The sequence below is a fragment of the Podarcis muralis genome, chromosome 1, assembly GCF_964188315.1.
Source record: "Podarcis muralis chromosome 1, rPodMur119.hap1.1, whole genome shotgun sequence".
In the NCBI taxonomy this organism is placed as follows: Eukaryota; Metazoa; Chordata; class Lepidosauria; order Squamata; family Lacertidae; genus Podarcis; species Podarcis muralis.
In genome coordinates, this window is record NC_135655.1 from 16,035,912 (window position 1) to 16,059,692 (window position 23,781).

The 23,781-nt window shown below is 40.5% G+C and overlaps 1 protein-coding gene across 2 annotated transcripts in view; it reads right to left on the reverse strand.

Moving 5' to 3' along the window:
- Positions 1–2,958: 2,958 nt before the first annotated feature.
- The window catches only part of WDR20 (WD repeat domain 20), a 51,457-nt gene continuing 30,634 nt past the window's right edge, over positions 2,959–23,781 (reverse strand). For both annotated transcript variants that reach the window (XM_077923987.1, XM_077923989.1), the window contains exons 2-4: positions 20,578–20,760; positions 15,817–17,097; positions 2,959–3,777 (exon numbers count right to left, since the gene is read on the reverse strand). In XM_077923987.1, coding sequence (XP_077780113.1) covers positions 3,724–3,777; positions 15,817–17,097; positions 20,578–20,760 — 1,518 coding nt within the window. In that variant the 3' untranslated portion in view covers positions 2,959–3,723. The remainder of the gene's footprint in view (positions 3,778–15,816; positions 17,098–20,577; positions 20,761–23,781) is intronic.

Below are 23,781 nucleotides of genomic sequence, written 5' to 3' on the forward strand. Positions count from 1 at the left end.
GAGCAAGTTCCTATTTTTTTAAAAAATTACAGACATCCACTGTTGGGGGAAGTGCAGAATGCGCCAAACAGCAAAGGATCCTAAATACTGTGCTGATTAGATTACATGCCAAATTCATGAAAGGCTATTAATCTCAGTACCTCCCACCCACACTGATTTTTGCATGGCATCATAAACTGGTCCTGGGATTTATCCCATTCCACCCCACTTCTGAGGTGGACTTACCTGGCCGGTGCTTTTGGGAAGAGCAGAGGCAGCTCAGAAGACGTGCTGCTTCTAGGTACCCATTGGCAAGTAAGTTAAGAGCGCAGTGCAGACACATTCTCTACACGTCAGTCCTGGCATGCTTTCTTCCTGCATCATCAAGGTAATATAACATAAGTAGCCTTGGAGGGTGGGTCACACCAGAACCCTTGAAAGGCACAAAAGGTAGCCAAGGAATGGATTGTTCTGTTGTTTTAGTGTTTACATGCAAGTGGGAAATGTCAGGTTTCAGCTTTGAAATCAACGCTGGCTCTTTTTCATTTGAAGTTTGTAACTCATTTAGCTGATATGGTCTAATTTCACAAGCCAGAGAGGGAGCTGAGTCAAGGGATGGGGCTTCAGAACCCCTCAAAGCTCCTTGACCTGACCCACAACTAGCAGAAGCGAAATGTCATTCATCCAAAGCAAGCAAAAATACGCAAGTTTGCCCATTTTTGGCTGGTCTCAATTCAGCTTTCTCCGATGGCAGTATGTTTTGTCACAGCTGTTCTATTGAAGCCTACAGAGCTGTCATATGACAACTACCACCAGCTGGGAGGGGCAGAGACTTCTTGCACAGCCCTCTAAGGAAAGAAACTTGCAACTGTCAAGCCACATGGGTTTCATGCATTCTGAAGTACAGCTATGCTCCCAACTTCCTCTCCTGCATTTGAACTTGAATCCCGCCATAGAAGTAACTTGTTCATTATAGTTCTGCCTCTTCGTGATTCAGGCTTTAATCCAAATTCTACTTACCTGGGAGTAAGCCCTATTTAATTCAGTATGAGTGACTTCTGAGTAGACATGGTTATGAGTGCAGCATTAGTCACATCGGAGGAGCAGCACTCTGGTGAACAGGTCATGAAGTTACTACTCAAGTGTTTCTTGCTCATATATTTAAGTGAAATTGTATACACATATACTAACCAATGTGGAAGTTATACCAGGTGGGGCTGCCAGTGCAACTCTCCTTGCTATATATTTAAAAGGTTAAGACTGCAAATACTTCCCTGTACAAATAAGAGCCTAGGCAAGTCATCAGGTAGGGAATCTGTTTTCTTCTTCTTCTTCTTCCCTTTTCAGACCACCACAAATGAACAAGAAAGGCAGGGAGGCTTTGAAACACTTTTGAGTGTCTTAGTACTGCTATTACCCTCTTTCAAACTACCATATTTTTTGCTCTATTAAGACTCACTTTTCCCCTCCTAAAAAGTAAGGGGAAATGTGTGCGCGTCTTATGGAGCAAATGCAGGCTGAAGCCAGAACAGCAAGAGGGATTGCTGCTTTCACTGCGCAGCGATCCCTCTTGTTGTTCTGGCTTCTGAGATTCAGAATATATTTTTTCTTGTTTTCCTCCTCCAAAAACTAGGTGCGTCTTGTGGTCTGGTGCGTCTTATAGAGCGAAAAATACGGTAATTAATACTTGTCATGATTACATGCCAGAGCAGTCCTTTGGAAAAGCGGAAGGGTTTCCCCTACTCGTTTATAGCCTGCCATTCCTCCTGAGGGAGCCCAGGGCTCCATGATCCGATTTTGAAACATGCTGTTCAGAAAAGTGATTTGCACCACTTTGAGAAGCATGGTCTGACAGATTTAGATCTAGATGCAGAGTTTTGAATGTAACAGGCAATATGAGTAGCTAGCTGCCTGTCACACCCATCCAAATATATAAAAAGCTATCTTTGAAGACCAGAGCTTTTAAACACAGGTGAATATGCCTAAATATGTTATGTAGGTTATAACCTTTATGGACCAGATTTTATTTTTTATTTTTTTGGTTTTGTGAGGAGGCGTTAAAACTTGTCATGTTACTAGATATGTTGGGGGGGGGGGATAAGACTACTTTTGTCATGTGAGGAAGAAAGATGAAAGGCTCACTTTCAAAAAGTTAAAAAGATGAGGTTTTCAGTATCAGGAGAATAATACCCAGCCCTCATAGATTCTGGTATCAAGCAGACAGCATTTTCTTCAATGAATATTAATAACAAAAGCAATAATCTATTACTTATACCCCACCCACCTGGCTGGGTTTCCCCAGCCACTCTGGGCGGCTTCCAACAGGAGATTAAAAATACATTAAAACATCAAACATTTAAAAACCTCCCTAAACTGGGCTGCCTTCAGGTGTCTTCTAAACGTCATAGTTGTTTATTCCTTTGACATCTGATGGGAGGGCGTTCCACAGGGTGGGAGCCACTACCAGTGAAGAATTGAATTGAAATCTAGTGTCTTTATACTGTTCAAAATCAGTTTAATACTAACTAAGCAGCAGTTAGACTTTGTAGTCTGTCAAATCTCTCCTCTGACAGAAGACATGCCTTTTTCAGGAAAATAAACTGTATAGTTTGACACATTATTCTATTGTATCAACCTATTTCACTGTATTGCTCTTAAACTGAATTTTAAATCAACATTTAAAATTATGCTAGCCTTAAAATATGCTACATTGCATTTCTAATATATAAAAATGGATAGTCCTACTGTTAAGTGGCTAACCTTGATTAGAAAATTAGGCTAATTTTAAGAATTGATGTAGTGTTTAGAATATAGTGGGGAATTATTATGCCTTATAACAAAGGGCAAGCTTGGTTAAATAGGTAGCGAATCCAACCTGAGTGTTTCCAAAATGAATATGCCCTGCATGTCCACGCCAATATTACATTCAAAAAAGATTACATCACAGTTGATTTAATTTAAACAGAACATAAACAAAACTGCATATTCAAGATAGTTTAATATGTATTTTCTGAATTAGAAATATCACTTTCCTAAATGAAAATTACTAGTGTAATGACTCATTTCTCCCCCGATCACTGAATTACATTATTTACACATATAATACAGATTGATTGTAGCTCAAAACATTATTAAAATAAAATGTTTAATAGATACAAAGGATCTCTTTCCCCATAACATAGCTTTAGAGGGCGTCCAAACACCCATTTAAAAGTAATTTTCTACTAGCATTAAGCTATTTAAGTGCAAACAATCTTTTTTTGGGGGAGTGGGGAACCTCTATGATTGCAGCATCCATCTTCCTGAATTACATTTATGAAGCCAGAAAGTAATGACTTTCATTTCCCATGAGAGCATTCTAGAGACTAACCATTGCTGGATAAAAAAAATCAGTGCAAAAAAACCCAACAATGAAGTTCTAATTTATATAACCATTAAACTTACTCAGATTTAACAAACATTTTGTTTTACAGAGAAACTGGAAAAGTTATACTATTTTTAACTGCAACACCAAAAGAAGTATTTTTTAGCAAAATCCTTCTTTCGGCCACCAGCCTAAATATTAGCTGTAAAAAGAATTCATTACATTATTATTTTTGTAAAACACTATGTGATTCACATAACTCCAAGTTTACACTCTGCCTTTAAGAATTTGTGGTGCTCCCTGGCTGAACAGCAGCTCCTGGTTCCATTGCCATTACTTCTTGTTCTGTGTTCAAAGATTTGCTAGCAGAAATGTGATGGCTATACTACAGTTCCACTTGGAGAATTGGCCTGGTTTTGGGATGGCAATAAACCCTGCAAACAAAGCAATTTGCATTAATCCAGCAAGAGAACCCAGCATTTAGTTTTCTAAACAGTTCTATATATATCTGTAGACTTTCAGTGCACAGTGGCATTTGCATATTATGACTTCAAAGTGATAGATCACATTGTTCGAACGTCTTAACATGAACGACTTCACTCTTTATGTAGCAGTTTAGTTCAAAGTAACTTATAAGATGTAGATCATAATTAGAATTCCAGGGGTGTAGCAGCTGTAATATGTTCCAGCAAGCAAGGAATATGGTTGCTGCTTTAAAATGAACATGAAGTATCCTGATAAAACTTGAGAGTGGGTTTTAGTCCACAGACGCTTATACCATAGTATGTATTCATTTTTAATATGCCCCAGGAATCTTGATTATGACCGTAGTATGATTAGATTTTAGCTCATGTCTTACAAAACTTAAGCTATCCTATTCAAAACATAAAGTCAGTAAACTACAGGGCACATTTGTGCCACAAGTCTTTTACCAGGAGGTTACGATCAGCATGTATCTCTCCCTGCTGTATGCACCTTGCAACCATAAGACACAAGTATTCATGAGGGGCTCTTCAGCCAGATGTTTCAGAGTGCAAGCTGGAGCCCCTCTCAGCCACTGTATCTATGCCAAGGAAAGATGCTGCAGCCTATTCTTGGATGCAGAACTGCTGGTTGGGGGGGGGGGGATTACCCTGCTTTTTCAAATGACATAATGGACCCTTCCCAGCCTGTCGATCTGCCCAGCCAACAGAACCAATGTTGCCTTTAATAGGAAATCATTTCACCTCTAATGAAACCCACAAACGGAACACTAACAAGCAACTGCAGCTAGTGGTTGTGTTTGCAGTGAACTCTCACGTTTCCAATTCGCATTTTTTAAAAACTGAGTTTTAAACAATGGGAAATGCTCATTTCACATTTAATTTGCAGCTCGCTAAGCAACCGTTTCTCCAATCAGAAACTGATCAGCAAGGCTAGCAAAGCTGGCTTTAGAGATACGGTTCTGAACATTTCTGTATTACACCCCTCCCCTAACAGATACACTGGCATCTACACCAAACTTGGGTGCTTGTTTTTTTTAGTTTTGTTTCTTAAATACCGTTGTTCCACTTTAAGTATGCATGGGGGAAATCCATCATTTTGAATACTTGGTTTTGCAGGTATTTTTCTTACCTGAATATTGTGAAATTCAGGTTGGATTAACCAGATGGGCGAGGTACCAATCATTATTATTAATTGTAATGTAGAATTAAGTCTTCGGAATCTACAGGAGCTCTTTTGGGGTCCGACCCAAATACTGAGAAAGCGCTATGAAAGAGAAGTATACTCCCTGCTCTTGAAACCAGGTTGGACAAAAGTGCCCTGCTTTGGAGAACACAAGCTGCCCAGACCAGAACCTGGCCTGATATTTTCATCTCTTAAAAATGTCTAAACCAAGTTTATTCAAGATGACATTTCAGGTAGCAGCACAGAAAGAAAGACATAGCTCCTCCAGGTGTACTAGGTTATAAGTCAAAGTGTCTTCGTTTTAAGCCCAGGAGCCTAATCACTGTTTCGGTAGGCACACACTTTTCATATTATAGTGTTATGCACAACATAGTCTAGCATACCCCACACCAAAGTTATGTCCCAGAGAGAAATGTGTAAAACTGCTGATTTCAAAACGGGAAAAGGGCCTTTAAGAAAACACCACTCTGAATAAAGAGTATAGCATTAGCTAGAAACAAGAGACAGGAGACAGTAGCAAACAAATGTGAAGTCAGAGCTAAACAATCTGCACAAACTTGCCATGTCATAGGAGTGACGGCCCCAAAGTCGGATTCAACAGGCAAAATAAATGCTAATGGACAACCCTTAATCAACGTAGCTAAACAACACGGTCTGTTCTGTGGCTGATATCTGTATGGTCACTATATTCTTTATGTTTCTCATACATGTCAATATTAATAAACAAATTGCTTTACTTGGTTAGGCCACAGGTCCAAATGATGAATATCACCCAACATCAGTGATTTCCTGTTAACCCAGGTGTTCATAATCAGAGTTTGACAACAAAATTTGACTTAGTAGACAGATGTAGGCAGTGGTGCTCTCAGCTGAATTGGTGAGGATCACTTTTCACTACCAAAGTCCTCATGGTTCATGCCTCCGGTTTTCATTTCTGCACATTTCCATAGCTCTTCACAGCCACCGTTTCTTCTCATCAGTCACTGCTGGGGGGCAGGGGAGGAGAGAAGGGGGAACATGTCCCCATTTCCAAGGCAGCTGGACCCATGATCTCCTATGGTGTGATTACACATGCATCCCATTGAAAAAATGTAATGCAAAGCAAATACATTTATATTTGGATATGGAAGTGTACTCAAACATATATCCCTAATGCAAAAGTGTGTTTGGATGGGGAAATGGATCTCTCTCCCCGCCCCCCGCATGCATAGACTTGAAAAATTGTCAGAGGTGTGTAACTTTCCCAAGAATTTCTTTAAGCACTAGTATACAGCCTCTGAACGAGCAAGTTCTCATTGGCTGGCTGCGAGCAGCTAGCCTGACTCAAGAGCTTTGGACCAAAAGAAGCTGAATTCTGCGACCTGTATGATTATGAAGAAATTACATCTATTTGCTGGATTTGCATAATATGTTCTGCTTCTGCCAGGCATGAAAATTTTATTCATCCAGCATTCTGGCTTCTTAGAACTTCTATGGCATGTACCCATTCAAAACTATCTATGAAAATATAAAAGCCGGAAGTGTGTCCTTTTAAAATAAAGCAATGAAAACAGGGGCCATCATATTCTAAACTTTGCATAAGATGGATTAAGTATGGGGGGAAATTACAAAATATGACTGACTGTTGTCCATTGGTCCAAGTATTCTGATTAACAGCAGCTCTTTCTGCTTGTTAAAATCCAGTTTAAATCCTTTAACTGCAGGTGCTTGCCAGTGAATCTAGAATCTTCTGTATGCAAACACCATGGACTCTCTCCAGGGCTGGCCTGATCATTAGAGGAAGTGAAGCATCCACCTCAAGTACCTGATTTTGAGTATCATTAAAGAGCAGGAAATTGCGGCTTATTCTTTTTACTGCCAGGAAGAAGTGCTTGAAGGATTTTCTTCCTCAGGTGCCAAAATAACTTGGCTGGCCTTGGGTACTATGTACCTTGAAAGAGGGTATTTGATGCTCTATCAGGCAACAGCATATCTAGAGCAGGCCCAGTTTGCAACTGAGCTATGGACTTTTGCTTGCGGAGTACACACCAGTGGCGTAGCGTGGGGGGTGCAGGGGGGGCCGGCCGCACCGGGCGCAACATCTGGGGGTTAGGGTTAGGGGGCGCAAATCCACAGGTTAGGGGGCGCAAATCCATGGGTTAGGGGGCGCAAATTACTTGCCTTGCCCCGGGTGCTGACAACCCACGCTACGCCCCTGGTACACACAGGCAGACTAGATAACAGCCATTGCGAAGCCCAACTTTAATGATTCGTTTTTCCTCCTATAGCCAGCTGCCAGTAATAGATCCATTAGCCAGAAGTAACTTAGAATGAAACATCTATGTTCAAAGGCAAATTGGGCAGTCTTTGAGCAGTGCTAGTTCAGCAAGGGTTGGCAAATTTTAATGATATTCTAATTGTCTTCTCTTACTCTTTCCAAGTTCTAAGCTGTTCAAGCTAACAAATGGTGACTCCCGTCAGCACAAAGCTGTTTAACAATATAAAAATGTCCTTCAAAATTATCTAAAACACTTGGGGCCTGGATCCAGAGAACTACGTGGCTAATTTGACACCCAGAGGACTTTTGTATTGATCAGTCAGTCCCCATCACCACAAGCCTGTTCAAGGAGCATTTAGGTATAAAGAACTACTTATACTCGATACTTTTCAAGCCGCTTAGCCAACTAGCTCAAATACTGTGTGCGGCCTCCATTCACTTCTCCCCGAATACAGCAGTTTAAGCTGTGGAACCCTAGGGTGTTAAAGTATTATTGTAGCTCCATTTTGCTTCCTTTAATAACTTTAAATAATAATAATAGTAATAACAACAACAACCCAACAAATGTTATGGGCTACAACTCCGACATCCCTGACCATGCTGACTTGGGCTGAAAGAAGCTGGATCCCAACAATAGCTGTAAGATCCCCAATTATCTAATTCTGTTAAAGCTAGGACATTTCAGCTCTGAAGTAGTAAAGAGTTTGAAAAAGATCACTACTTGAAGCCTGTGTGTTCTATTATTCCCTTGTGGCTATTTTTGGTATTGTTTCATCTGTTTCTGGATAGTGCAGGACTCTGGAGAAGGGTTTGCTTTAAACCCAAATAAGAACGGACTTTCATTTATTATAGTGTAGATCATTCCTATTTAATATGTCTTTCTCCCCTAAATTTCCCAACCAGGAAAGAATCAAAATATATTTAGGGCCTTGGGGTGCAGCTGACATCTGAGCTGGTATGCCCCAAGTATACAGATATAATCAGGGATCAAATATATCTTGGCTTTGTGGGGCTTAGGAAACAAAAACCATCATTGATCAGCTTCAACAAAATCTATTACATGCATATCTCAGTTACACGTAGGAAAGAAAAGAAGCTTAGCTGAGACACTGTAGAATAACCGAAGACAGGTTTTCTGCAGGTCTCACGCTTACTCTATGCAAATCAATGAATTTTCACTGGCCCAACTTTCCATGGTTATTATGTAGGCATCCCTTTCAAGTAATCATTTACTCGATAGAATGAAAAGGTAAGCTATTTCTCTATCAAATATAACAAGTAGGGCATAATACATCTTGAATCTCTTAAGGTACCATCCTTAAGTCTAAGGAGGGAATCCAGCTGCTCTCTCTATTTTTTCCTTTTTGTTTGCACATACATTGGGGTGTTTGAAAGGGTTCATCTACCATCCACAGAAGGGAGACAGGATCATTCCCTAGTTTGCTTTTAAAGAAAATTGACTGTTTCAGAAAGGTTGTACAAGGAAACTATCAAAAAGAAATCCAACTATGATCAATTTAAAATATTTCTTTTCGAACGCTTGGCACATCAAGACAGGAAAAGGTTCTTAGAACGATTCAAGTATTTTTCTTGGGCAAGCAGACGAAGTTGAAACAACATTGCTTCTATGCAAATACTCAGGGAAGAAACCGGTACCTTGCATAACACACTGCAACAAATATTGAGACAGTGAGAGCCAAAGCTACCTGACAGACAAAAAAGGCTGCTCTCTTTAGGCACAATAAAAACAAGCTATTCCATTCAAGACTGGTTAACAATGGGGAGCCCTATGAAACGCATTTAGGGGGTGCAGGGGGAGGCAGAATCACCAAAATTTGCCTGCCTCCCATTCATCTGATGTATTACTTCTGTCGGAAGACTTCACTGGACACCACCCAATCTCTTTACAGAAATTAGGACTGCATAATCTTATTGATGTAATGCAAGTTCTTCTTCCAGACTTCTTCTCAAATATATCCACTTACCCTTTTGCAACATACTCTGCTTCTATCAATGAGACACGGAAAAGCATTTGGCAGTAGTTGGGGCACCGTGCTCTAGTGCATTGCATGTCACTTCTACAAGGTCTATTGCCAGGGGTACCTAACATGGTGCCTCCAGATGTTGCTGTGCTACTTATTCCATCGTTGCCAACCATCAGCCAGGCTGGCTTGGGCTGATGGAGGTAGGAGCCAAATGAAATCTGGGGGGCACCATACTGGTACCCTGAATATAGCAAACTTCAAGGAGCAATACCCTTCATATGTTCAAGGTATATACTCTCTGCAAGTAGGATCTCACACCAAGATATGGTTAAAGGTAAAGGTACCCCTGCCCGTTCGGGCCAGTCTTGCCAGACTCTAGGGTTGTGCGCTCATCTCACTCTATAGGCCGGGAGCCAGCGCTGTCCGCAGACACTTCCGGGTCACATGGCCAGCATGACAAGCTGCATCTGGCGAGCCAGCGCAGCACACGGAACGCTGTTTACCTTCCCATTGGTAAGCGGTCCCTATTTATCTACTTGCACCCGGAGATGCTTTCAAACTGCTAGGTTGGCAGGCTCTGGGACCGAACGACGGGAGCGCACCCTGCCGCGGGGATTCGAACCGCCAACCATGCGATCGGCAAGTCCTAGGCACTGAGGTTTTACCCACAGCACCACCCGCGTCCCTTAAGATATGGTTACGGTTGCTAATTTAGCAGAAACTGCTGTACCCACTGAGGAGCTTGTCTCTCGTCAAGTTTGGAAGCTAAGTTGCCCGGTGGCCAAAATTAGGGATGATCCATTCAAAAATTAAACCGGAGCCAGGGCAGAGGATCTTCAAATGCTTTTCCTGGGGAAAGCTATATGCTGAAAGTCAGATTAGACGCTGGGCTTCAAATGAATATGATCTTGCTGTGACACAGACTCTGTACCCGAAGATAATGTTAATATAACTCTTCAGCAAGGACAACTCCACCCCCTCCCCTTTTCATTCTGTGTTTTCATAAAGCTTGGGGAGGGGGGGTCACTGCTAGGTTTAAAGCCACTTTGGTGCACAGAGGCAAATGGACAGGAATCAAAGGAATTGGGTAACTAGAAAGTAACATAACTGAACAGTAGTAGGAAGTATGGCTTTGGAAACCAAGTTGGGAGATGGATTTTTAAATCCATATTCAACGTGCCAGCCTGGGGAAGATACCTTCTAGTGACACTACCATGCCTGCTTCAGATACAATTAAGAATTCTTGCTTTTGGAGAGAACACAGAACCAAGTGGTCTAACCAAATCTGAATTAAAGTTTGCTAGCAACATCCTGCAGTATCAGCAGCCTACATGACCCAAACGGATACACAAACACTTGAGAGTTGCATGAATCTGTGTTTACAGTAAGCCTTGGGTTGTCCTTTTATGCACTTCATTCTGGTGAGCAGCCCCTAAAGCGCTTAAACGTTAACGTGCATTGTTGATAAACAAAAGAGCTCCTGTAGAATCCAAAAGGCATCAATTCTCCATTCCATTGGTTGTTTAATGGATTTACATCATCATCTTACCTTCTCCCACAATTCCCTTTTATTTAAACTAGAAACACCAATTTTAACCATGCCCACTGCATATTTTCTCATTTAAGTCATATAACAATCCAGTATGATTCAAATGGACATGAATTATGACAGATCAATATAAGTAAGTCAAAGCTAACATCTGAAAACTGTATGAAATAAGAGGTTGTACATTGGTCATTTATAAAAATGGCAGTTACAGAGGCAGCAGTTTCACGGTGGCCATTTTTTGTTCAGGAATATGCTTCTTCCTGCATAGAAGTCTTAATTGCGGCAGATCAATATTAGAACTTCAGGCATGAGAAGCACTACTGACAGTTATCTACATTTTACAGTTCAGTCACACTTTTTATTTAATGTCAGTATACAGAGGACAACCCCAGTAAATTATTCTGTAATGTCAAGTATTTAGTAGGGTTCTTCAGCTGAAACAGTGACATAAAACGCTAAAAAATAAGCAGTATGAAACAAACATGATTTTTTAAAATTATAAATATAACAATACTTATTAAAGCTTCATTATTATTGCAACAGTCAATTTAGTTTAACAATTTGTTATGTTAGAAAGGCTCTTATGAAATTTATTCAAGTTGTCAAGAAATTAGATGGACGTTTATAAAGAAAATACATATGAATTTTACTGTTGATTTTTTTTCACTATATCATTACAATTTTGTACAGTATCACCTAACGTGTCAATCTTAACAAATTCATGTATACAGATTTCATAAATGCAGGAAAAAAGTCTCGCTTTTAAACTTTACACAAGTTATATGACAGTAAATTAGCTGGTTTTCTTTCTTTAAGAACACAAGCAGGCCAGCAGTTATTCTAAATGCAAATTTAGTAGCTTTAACGTGGTAGGAGGAGACATATACAGTCTTTTCAAGTACATAACTGAGTTCCAAAAGATCAAGCATTTTCTGAAAAGTCTTTAGTAAGAATCTTCCCCTCCTAATCTGGACACCCACATAATAAGGCAATTACTCTTTCCTGGCTTCACAGAAGTAACTGGCCCACTCTCAACTGGGCAGCTTCTTAACCTGGTGTACTAAGCCAACACCAATCCCGAGAACTTTGCATGGCAATATTTCAAGGAATCTGAACTCTCGTTTGCAGTGTTTATGGTTCCATATATTTCATTTTATATCATGGCAACCTCAAAATCAAGAACTGATTTAGCAATTCCTAACCATCCCTGAATTTAAAATTAAATCAAACGAAATAAGATAGTACTTCCCAACAGCACTTTATACTTCAGCTCTACCAAATGAAATGCCCTTTGCCAATGAAGATTTAGTAGTAAACGTGACGTCTTCCCGTGCCCAAATAGTAAAACAAAATGTCTGTTAAAACAGCAATGATAGAACTCATTTAAACATGATGCTGTACTATATAGTTCCTCTTTATTGGAAAACTAAAGGACGTTCTATAATTTAACTCTAGATTTTTCCCTGTACAATATAGTTCAAATAAATATTCTAAATTTCATGTGCATTTTGTTGTACAAAGTGGTAACACATTTTCTCAGCCAGGGTATATGCTGCCATTTCACTCAACTACTGTATTCATTTGCAGTTGTCCACTCTTTCTTACCAGGAGTTTCCCGGTTAAGTAGTGGCAAGTTCCCCTTGAAATTACAAGGGGTTGTAGATCAGGGATAAAGATGCTGCGGCCCTAGAGGTTTTGCTAGACTGCAGCTCCCATCACCCCCAGCCTTTGGCTCTGCTGCATGGGGGTTGATGGGAGCTGCAAGTCCAGTAACACCTGGAGGGCTGCAGATTAGCCTGCTACTGAAAGCAACACCTCCATGTGTGACAGTAGCGCTGCAAAAGAAATGCAAAAGCTTCCCTGCCATCTCTGCCATACGATGTAATCGGGAAGGAAATGGCCGAGAGATAGATAAGCAGTTTTGTGTTTCCCAGTAGTAGAGCATATATATATTTTTTTACAAAGTCATTACTGAGAAGTTTTGTTTCCTGTAGAGTAGGTAGTTTCTCCCACAAATTAGTGCACTTCTAAAATGTTGCTGCGGTATGCAACATGGGCTTGCCCCACGTTTTCTGCTGAACATGGTACTTTAGATCTGAACTCATGTTTAAGTAGCATTTCGAAAGAGAAAGGAGTTAAGGAAGCTCAAGACATGATGCTACACAGAGGTCATAATGTTTGTAGCGTAGATCTTCTTGCTCCAACCCAGCAGTGAGTCTGTCTGTGCCCTATGGCGGGGTGGGGGGAGATATTGTCCAGTGACATATGCAGGGCACTACATTGGCTTCCTCTGCCCTATGGGTCTCTGAGACTCAAGTCTAGCCAAGTATCAGCCAGCCAAAATATGTTTATTCTAGGGAGGGACTGTCCATACCAGGGATGGGTTAGCCTGCAGCCTTCCAGGTGTGGTCAGACTACAACTCCCATCGTCCTCAACCATCAGCCATGATGGCTGGGGCTGAAGGGAGCCCAATACGAATACCGCAGGTTGCCCACTCCTGCCTATTTGAACCCTGTTCTTCTCAAGAAAATAACATTTGCTTTCCTGACTGCATCAGCCTGGCAGACAGACAGGTGAGGAAGGAAAACGACAGGGTTGGCTCAGTAGCAGTGAGGTTTCAGACTGCGCAACTGGTTGAGTCTTCTGGCCCATTTGCTCCTCAAACTGGAAGTTTGTGGCCCTTCTTTCCAACTCTGCCAAAAGGTGGGTGGGAAACAAATTCAGCAGAGGAAAAGGGCAATGGAAGTAGTTTTCGAGGAGTCTGGGAGAGAAATGTCAACGCGGGAAGGTAGCAGCTTTAAACTCTTTAAAAGCTACGGAACTAAACTATAGGCAAGACTAACATATGCAGTGTATAACCCAAGGGAAAGAAATATGTTACCATGAGTGTTTCTGAAGACTCATTAAATAAGTATAAAGTTTAGTAAGTGCTCTCCTATAGAACGAAAATGGTGCTTATTAACACCTTTCTGGAACAAAGACTTTCTTGGCCAGAGCCATGTAAACATATCACCTAACTTGCTAATTTAGGCCAGCTGAGTGAGCTCACCGACTGCAAAAATAAAGCATAATAATAATTTGAAACCCATTCTAAATAAACACATCCTAAACAATATGGCATTTACATCAGTGTGTGATATTAGTTTTCAAAGACCTAGTGAACAACATCAGCATGAAACTTACCTTTAATTAAAGATTTCCGCATTGGCCAAATAGAGAAATCCTAGCTTTTGGTACTGCATACTTATCTCTGAAATATTTGAAATGTGCTCCAAATCAAATTGTCATTTGCGTGCAAGTTACGACCTGTACCGATTAAACACAACTTTTTTGCAGAATTTTTACTTAATAGAAATGCAAGTAGCCAAAGGGTGAATGTTAAGTTACTTTAGAATATAGTAAGCAGAGGGGCTTGGATAGCTACCAACAATAGCTCAGCAATGCACATCTGCAAAATTACCTTCCAAACTGTTTGGCCCCTGGCACAGAAATACACACATTTCCATGATTTTAGCACTTGGGAACATAGACAGTTTTGTCCTTTATCCTTACCATTTGCTTTCCCCCCCCGCACGAAAAGCAATGCCATATTTTTCCAGATTGTCTATCCAAGATAAGGCATACAGGTGACATTACATACCAGAACATGTTTGATAAGATTTCACTTAATATATCTAATTATTACATATTTTAGAGAAGCTGTGAATCCTTACAGTCAAAATGGGCATTAATGTCTACTGGAAGAGTGTTAATTTTGTAAAACAGATGCACTTCAGAAACTCTCAACAACACTTTCCAAGTTTTGGAAGATTTAGGAACAAAGTTTAGGAACCTTCAGGAAGATCTCCAGAAGATAACCAGCTGCCATTTAGGGTCTTTTGCTGGTTTATCCATCATAGGCAGAGATCAGGAGAACCCATGTGTGCATTCCAATGCACACACTGGGCTTCCCAAGTCTTTGCTTGCAGCTCTAACCCCTCACACAGTGTTGGGTTCTGAATTAAAGGATCCCCCCAACCCTTATTGGTTGCTTTTGGGGAGCCCCCTCTGAGAAGCGCAAGCCAAAGTCAACCAAACTGCATGCCCAAAAGCCACCTCAAAAGTCTTGGAGCTTGGCCATAGCCTGCAAATTGCCCATGAGTATTTGAAGGCAAAATAATTTTTATCAGTAGAAAGTACTAAATATTAAATAGATAATTTCAGTTTCTTAACATGAAAGAAGACATCACTAGTGCCACATTTTAAGCCTGTGGATTTAATGAAAAATGCATGAATTAAAAATACCTTTAACACAAACGTTCTGTAAAGTGATTAGGGGGTAGAAATGAGTAAGGGATACAATTCACTAGGAAGCTTTTTTTAAAAAGTGACCTTACATATTTGGAGAAGATTGATATTAAAGATCAGAATATTACAATGTATATTTAATACCAAGTTTATTCAAATTTTAAATGGCGACACTAAAAACTGCTCTTGAGATGATCACCGAAGGAGGAAGAGACTAACTTTTGGAAAGAAAAAAAAAGTGAGAACAGACCCTGCTTTATGGATTCCTGTCAGAATAAATGTTCCAACTTCAATTTACCCAGAATGCATGTTATGCAAAGCTACAGCTTACGCAAGCTGCAACCAATCCGATATCCTGAATGCCCTTACAATTCTACCCTCACTAGTTGATTTTTTTTTAGATTTGTCTGAATCATGTTATACAAAAATAGCTTTTGAAAATATAGGAAAACTATCACGGACACTTTGGATACACAACACTTCTCCAGCTGGAAGGCAACTGTATTTCAAAAGAACTTTACCTGGGCCAGACACTTCAAATCGTTCAGAAATATGGCATGCAGTATCCAAAAGTATGGCTCTGAGGAAATAATCTTTTCTTTTTTTCCTTTTTCTTTTTTACATTAAGCATAAAGAAATTTTATATTCAACATTCAGTTATGTTTTGAGAAAAACTACCTATTCAAGTTCTACTTCTTTGATGCAGCATTAAGGGTTAAAACTTACCACTTTACCAGGCCTTGCCCATGTGCAAATAAATCCCTCCTGACAAGCAGTGACTATACAGTCTTCAAGAAAAATTAACACAGTCAGTCTTTCGTGTGCTATCTTTTTACAGATAAGAGGCTCTAACAAAGGAACTTCCTCCATTCTGGGACACAGGGGCGTTCCCAAAGTTTTTGCTGGGTCCGTTTTGGTTTTAGTAACTAGGTTCAGTTTGTCACTGCTCTTACTAGATATATGTCCCATACTATGGTTTCGCTTGTGGTCTTTTTCGTGGTGCCTCTCCTTCCGATCATGTAGTGATAAGGTTGCAAACTTACTAACGCCAGAGGCAATGGCGCCGTCCATGACACTGCTTTTACTGCCAGAATTGGAGACGGCAGAATGTGGAAGGCTATTGGACCGTGGAAGAGGAGGGGGCACAGAGTTCCCAGGTGTTGTGATGCTGTTTCCATTACTGCCTGGATTAGCTCCACCGCTTCCTGCAGGTGGGCTGGTTGCATTCATGACATTTGTGTGTGTCCTTGCTCTCGAGAGGGGTTGGTGTGGGAAGAGGATATCTTCTGTTAGGTCCCATAAGCATAGCTGCGTGTCCTGGCCCACTGAACCAAACCTATATGTGACACTTACTGGACGACTGTCCGTAGAGTTCCTTTTAGATAGCCTAGACTGCGTGCTGTTTGCTCGATCCCTTCCAAAATGAAGAAGGTCTTGGAAGTCCTCGTCGCTGCCGCTGAATTCCATTGGGTCGCTTTCTTCTACGCTAGTGGTATACGGATCAAAGGCCACGACGCTGACCCAGGATTTGTGTCCGTGGCCTCTAGCTATCACTCGGCAGTCCACAAAAGACCAGACAGTCACTAAGTCGTCTTCTCCGCCTGTCACGATGTATTTGCCATCGGGGCTCCAACATGCGCACAGCAGCCCTCCAAAGTAGCTTTTCATTGTACCGTGCAACTCCACAGAATCAAAGTTAAATACACGAAGAAAGCCATCCTGGCTTACACATGCCAAGAATTTCCCATCTGGGGAAAAAGCAAATTCGTTCAGGGCCCCCTCACCTACTGTCCATTTAAGCAAAGGGTTTCGTGTAGATTTGCTCTTGCATGTATGGACTGCAAAACTTTCTCCTTGTTTGAGTAGCTGATAGTGTGGGGCTGTGGTACCACAATTGTGTTCCACGTTATACAAGTACATATTGCCACTGGAATGAGCTACTAGGAAGAGGCTTTCTGAACCAGGAACCCATTTTACACAAGTTACTCTGGACTTGTCTATTAGTCTCTGGAAAACAAAGGAAAGAAGGTACACATCAGAGTCATCTCAGTTTTGATTTTTCATTTAACAAGGTAATTAATTTTCTGCCATTCAGCATTTAATACACAAAGTTATTCTACTTGCAGAAAACAAGCCTATGACTACTTCAGTTATAAGCTACTGTGTGCTTTTCTTACCCCATGTAGATCTGGAGTAACATTACAAGGGTCAGCATGATTTGTGGCAAGCCTCCCTTAACACAGTTCAATGAAAAAAAGAAAGTCAGGCTGTGTACATTCTGGGAAGAACTTACTCATCAAATCTGAATCTGACATAGATTGGGGGGGGGACCCCTGAAAAGACAACCACTTAATATGTCCTTGGAAAAAGGAACCTGGCTTTAAGGATCCAGAAGAGAAGAAGCAATTTAGTAGAATAATGGGACCACTTTAGGTATTATAGCTCTACCTTACTGAAGTGAAAATAGGAAGGAAGCAGAGGTTATTTCAACAAAAATAATGGCAATTGCAAAGTATGCTCAACTTAAAAAAATACTTTGACAGTCTGGACCTAGGATGGGGAGGAGAGATCTAGTATCTGGGCAAGTTAAAATCTTTGAGCCACTTAACAAGTACTGCATTGCTTTTGTGTAGAAGATGTCTAGACATTCAAGGTAATTAGTTACGATAGATGGAAGAGATTTTCAGTTGCGGATTCCACCTTCCAATTACCTGTGCTGGGCTTCTATGAACAACCAATGCAATTTGGCCTGTGGGTTCATTATCTTTAAGTGATAGTAATGGCACTTCTGTGGGTTTTATCATTATTCTGCCAACCTAAGCCATTCAAGCATCACAACAAAAAAGGGAAGAAGCAAATAACAGTAATACCAGGGGTTTTTTTTTGTAACCAGCTATAAAACTAAATATCCTTCCCTCTCTGGACTGTAGCATGTCTTCAACTGGGACACAACTTATTTTGTTTAACAAAAATTTATGATACAATACTTTTTCACTAGTACAGTGATGTAAAGGCTGCTCACTGAGGGAAAACACTTACTATAATTTCAATAATCCCTGGAGACTATAGGGGAAAAAATCATCAAATTATGAAATGTGAAAACCCCATCCTAGAGTTCTTGCCCTGTCTTGTTCAATATAGGATATACATCAACGTGACAAATTGTGTACAATGCACAATATGTTAAATGAGCAGCTGTAGCCAGAAAGGGCTGGGATGGTCTAGAGAAGAGTCCATGGAAGGAGGCTGGCAAAAAGCTGATTTCCCCTTTGGGCTTCAGGGGAACCTACTGAATAGGGTGGGTTGAGGTATGGGGGCTAATGGATCCCTGATAATCTGGAGTCAGTACAAGCAAAGAAGGTTTGCATTTCCCCGGCATTAGGGTGGGGGAGAGAAAGGTGGTAATATTAATAATAAAGAAGAAAACAGGGCACTTTCCTTTTGTGAAATCACTTACATTAAAGCTTATTCTGGGATCCAAGTCCAATTTTCGGCAATTACCCCTCCCCGCAGAATATGCCACCCCCCCAACACACATTTCCCCATCTCACATTGTTCTGGAGAGTCTTTTCTCACATGGGCGGTGTCAGGAGAAGATGAGAAACTCTCCTTCTGTAAGCATCCTTAAGTCAACTTATCATAGGATCCAAGCTAGCAAATTTATAGTGAGATGCAGAGTTCTTTACTACTCTTGTCTCAGCAGACTACAAAGAAAAAAAACATGCCCGGCCCAAAGTCCACCATATTCTGTACTAAGGTGACCACTTTCAGGAATATGCCTCCTGAACCCCCGAAAAGTGAAACATTTTCAGTCAATGAAACAAAAGAAGGTTTTATAGGTCTGGCTGACATTCATGAGAACAGGACCCCCCCAAAAAAACCAACCCATTTTATATTCAGGGTTACTCAATGATCCACCTTCTAGAATAATTCGACTGAGTCATAATCAATGTTAGACCTCGAGTTAACGATTTTACTCACACAGGTGCTAGAAATGCACAAATGTGTTTTGAATGTGTTTGCAACTGCCTGAGTTGCTATAGCAAACTGCTGAGCATATTTATGAGTGGACAGAAGGCAAGACCTTTAAGCATCAGATTTTAGAGACTCACTTTAAAGTAGAATTTGTATTCAAATTAAATTACAGATCTCTCTAAAAATCTGGCAGTCAAACATCGCACCATCATGTGGTATACTAATCCTCAACAAGTTAAAACAAAAAAATGCTTCTTTCAAGTTGCACCAGATTTTTATTATTATTATTATTATTATTATTATTATTATTATTATTATTATTATTATCTATCGTCATCAGTAACAAGGCATTAAAGCCAGTACAAAATTGTGGAACAAGCTTTGTGACTTACAACTGCTCTCACAGTGTTATATTTTCTTTACAAACCACTGCAATGAACGATAAACTACACCTAAAGCAAGTTGCAGCACATTTTGTCCAAATTGTGCTGATCCATCTTTGGAGAGCTGATGATCTGGGATAGCTAAGTCAGTAGAGGATGAGACTCTTAATCATGGCTTCGAGCCCCATGTTGGGCAAAAGACTCCTGCGTTGCAGGGAGTTGGCCAAGACGACCTTCGTGGTCCCTTCCAACTCTACAATTCTGTGATCTTGCCTTGTATGCAAAAGGAGAACAGGGGGAGGTGTTTGGGCACAGTTGTCTTACATTATGAACTACCCACCCCTCTAGAATAGTTACTTAGCAATCCAAAAATCACTTTCATGGTCCCAAAAAGTTTCATGGTTCCAAAACTGTCTTGGGTGTGCAAAGGCTGGTATGTATGTGTTCCAGTTCCATTGCATGGTAAAATACTTGAAATTGAGGAAAGCTGCAAAGCAGTAAGCTGTTCAAGCTAAGAAACCACTGAGTGCAACTCGCCTGAAGGAGCTCTTCGGGTGCAGCTGTCCAAGCTCGAAGGTAAACCAAGAACTAATAAATTTATGTTCTGCAAATATGCAAGCTTTTAAGCATTAATATTAACTGAAAGAGGTCTAGAGCATTCCATATAACAGTTCATGCAATCATAGAATGGTAGAGTCTACCCATTTCAGCACTGTGTCTACTTTATTTTATTTTTTTGCTGCCACAGGCAAAATTGTTGGGCCTTTGGGAGTCAGATCAACCCCTCACCCTGAGGGTTAGCCACCCTTGGATTAGGAGATGACACAGATGTGACGCTGCCCACAGTCTAAGTGCACTGCTATATCCCATACAGTACTCCAGTCTTCTGACAATAAGCAAATGGTGAGAAATTGAGGATGTGAGAAAAACCACCACCTCTTCCATAGTGCATTACTGTGACACAGTCCCTCTCACAGAATGTGATATAAATGTGCTTTCCCACTTTCAAAGGCTTCCCCTAGTATCCCTCCAAGGTGACTATTTTCAAATGGAAAAACAAACATGCATATGGAGAGCTCATAAAAGAAAATAAACGTTTGCATGCACCAAGATTACGGTATCCACTTACTTCCTCATTAAATAATTTGCTAGTTTCTTTTTTAATAGGATCTATAAGTTGCACCTGGCCTGCAGAGAAGCCCACTAGTAGAGAAACACTTTCTGCCGTGGCTGTTAAATGATTGAAGTCATGACACGTTGGTTGTGTTCCTTTGTATATCCTTTTATCTATTGGTTTACTCAAGTCAGCAGCCTGCAAAAAGATTGAAAATAAGATTAGCAATGAATATAACGGTACTCTAGTGTGCTCTACAGTAGAACAAGTCTGATGTTTGTAGCAACTGTGGCAACAATGCAGGATTAAAACCCAGAGAGAGTTTAGAAACTAACTTTAAGTAGACTATTTGGAAATCATGTACTAAAGGAACAGCAATTTTTTTTGTACAGTCAAGAGTTGTATAGTCAAGAGTCATCAGGAGGCCAGAATATATCTAGTCACTCATGAACTGACCTCTTCAGAAATGGACACAGTCTATCAAAAGTTGGCACCACCTGGGCTTCCCAGTCAGACAGAACATGCATTCATGGAAAGCATTACACAGTAACATGCACATTGGCAGCACATACAAAAGTTCAAAGAAGTTGCAACTGAGTATGGATATCTCAATTCCTTAACAAGAAGTTCCCTTACTCTGTAAACATAGTGGACCAAAAGTTTTACTGTATATTAACACCTTAGTACAAGATTCGGGTGACACGAAACTGCTGGCAGGTGGCCATCCTTGTTTGAAGCAAAATGTTCCAAGAATCTGTAACTCCACTGTATTATGTGGTGTGCCAAAAAGCTTCACGCTCTACATGAAATGCATTGCTGCTTCATCTCTGGTCATCAGAGTCATTATCCGTTATCACAGAAGTGTAGTGCAATGGCATAGCGCTTCTGGTTTTGAAGTCTATGAGGTTCATCAGGTGCCCCAGATAGGTCACTCCATCAGTCTAATCTATTTTACCAGCTTGTTGAAAGGATAATTCTGCATCTGCCATTTAGGCCAATTTGTACCAGGCCCCCACAGGACCTGAACCATGTGCCCCTAAATCTGTTCTGGGGATTCCCCCAACCCTCATGAGTAGATTTGGGGAGGATGCAGGGAACACGTAGGGAGAGAAGACGGGAGAAAAGTCCTGTTGCACAAACATTAACCCTTGCACTGGTGGGACAGTTACGCAAGTCAATGCAGTAGGAATACCCAAAACATATGGTAGAAAAAGACTTAATGTTCAGTGTGGCACTGGCACAATAAAATAGCAGCTCCATGTTAAGCTCTCCAACTTCTCATAAATTGAATCTCTCTTACCCATTACATTATGTCATCACATTATGAATTTGCACATGATGCACACCACTGGCTGCCATGAATGAATCTGCAGAGAAGCTCACATTCCAACAGGCTGCAGCAGAGGGAAGAAGAAAAGTAAAAGAGAAGAGCCATTGGCTCTGCTAAGAGGAACTAGCTGTCTTTTGGATTCTCAACTATGCCATAGCAGCAGCCATTCTATCAGGCTGTAGAAGAGGGGGAAATGGAAAGCAAGGCCACATGATCTGCTCTGCTGAAAGACCAGCTCCTCCTCTCACCAAACTGTTTCCATTCTAGCTGGGTCATTACAACACTCAACTTTTAAAACATTTGCATCCTCCACTCACATTCCTTTTTCCTTTTGTATCATACCTTAGCTTATAAGCCCCAGAGCGGGGGCTGCATTGTTTTTTTATTGATCTTGTAAGTCATTCTGGAATCATTTTTGGCTGAAGAGTGGGATACAAATATTTTAAATAACTAGTGCATGGTGACATGTCATATGTAAATGTGCCTGGGCATTAGAGAGAGATGCAATAATTCAACACAAGGTTTCTGCAATCTTTGTCAAGCCTAACATCTAGTTTCATCTTTATTGTCCATCATGAAGATGCTTAAAGATTACAAGAGCAATGTTAATATGTATTATTCTAGTAGGGTCAACAATGGAACTAACTGAATTGTGGAAGGTGTATTTTTCCATATGACCCCTGCTATTAAGAGACAGTTGTGGCAATAGAGTCCTTAATACTTTTTAGTACAAATTATACAACTGACAAGTATATTAAATGCCTAATCTACATAGTGTTAACTTGGACATCCTGAGAACAATCCTAAGGCAGTGGGAAGAACAGCTGGGAGGCTGCTGACCTACCTCTCTGTGGTTGGCAGAGAGTGGTCTTAAGGTCAAAGACCCACCACCTGCTGCAGCAATGGCAATCTTTGCTGCCTTTGGTGATTTAAACTAAGATCTTAAATATAATGTATTAGGAACTTAATCACATGTAGACTTTAAAGGCTGTGATATTGGGAGCAAGCAGTTGGCAAATATATTAGAAGAACTGTGATTAACAGAACAAGCCTACCTATGTCTACTCAGAAGTCCTATTGAATTCAATGGTACTAAGTATTGTTGGGATTGCAGCCTTAGGCTTTCCCTTGAGGCAGCATAAGGTAAGCAAATGAGTTTATTTTCTACCTCCTTTATAGGAGAAAACTGAATTCCAAATGGCTTAGGAACAATATTTGTTTTATGTGCACTTGCCTTTCCCTCCAATTTGTGCACAGAGGTTTCATTCTAACTACTGGAAACCTCACCCAGATTTATTGTAAACTCTAATTTTCTGTTTTCCTGTGGACTGGAAACATGGCTTTCAAGGTAACAATACCAATTACACTATATCAGTGATGGCGAACCTTTTAGAGACCGAGTGCCCAAACTGCAACCCCAAACCCATTTATTTATCACAAAGTGCCAACACGGCAATTTAACCTTTATATCTCATTTTTCTGTGTGTTTCACGTTTCTTCTTTATGGCTGCTGTTGTAATAAATAATCCTTCATAAAAGTTATTGCATTACATTCTTCATTAAATTACCTTCCCACTGATATATAATTTTATGGTATAACTCGGTGCTTTTTTTTCTAAAAAAAAAGTTTAATGGCATTCTCATATTGACTCAAGAAAATCACCACCGGGGGGAAATAAATACTGTTCAGATCGGGGAAAATAAATACAGTGAATTTCTTCTCCCATTAAATTCACAAAATGTTTAGGGGTATGCGTCCCCACAGAAAAAAACAACACTGGTATTACTCCAAAACAAAGTGGTGTTATGAACCATCAAACATTGCAAATACGTTTTTTCCAGAAGGTTCCACAATTTTGGCCACTAGCACACTGGAGGGCTGTACTAAG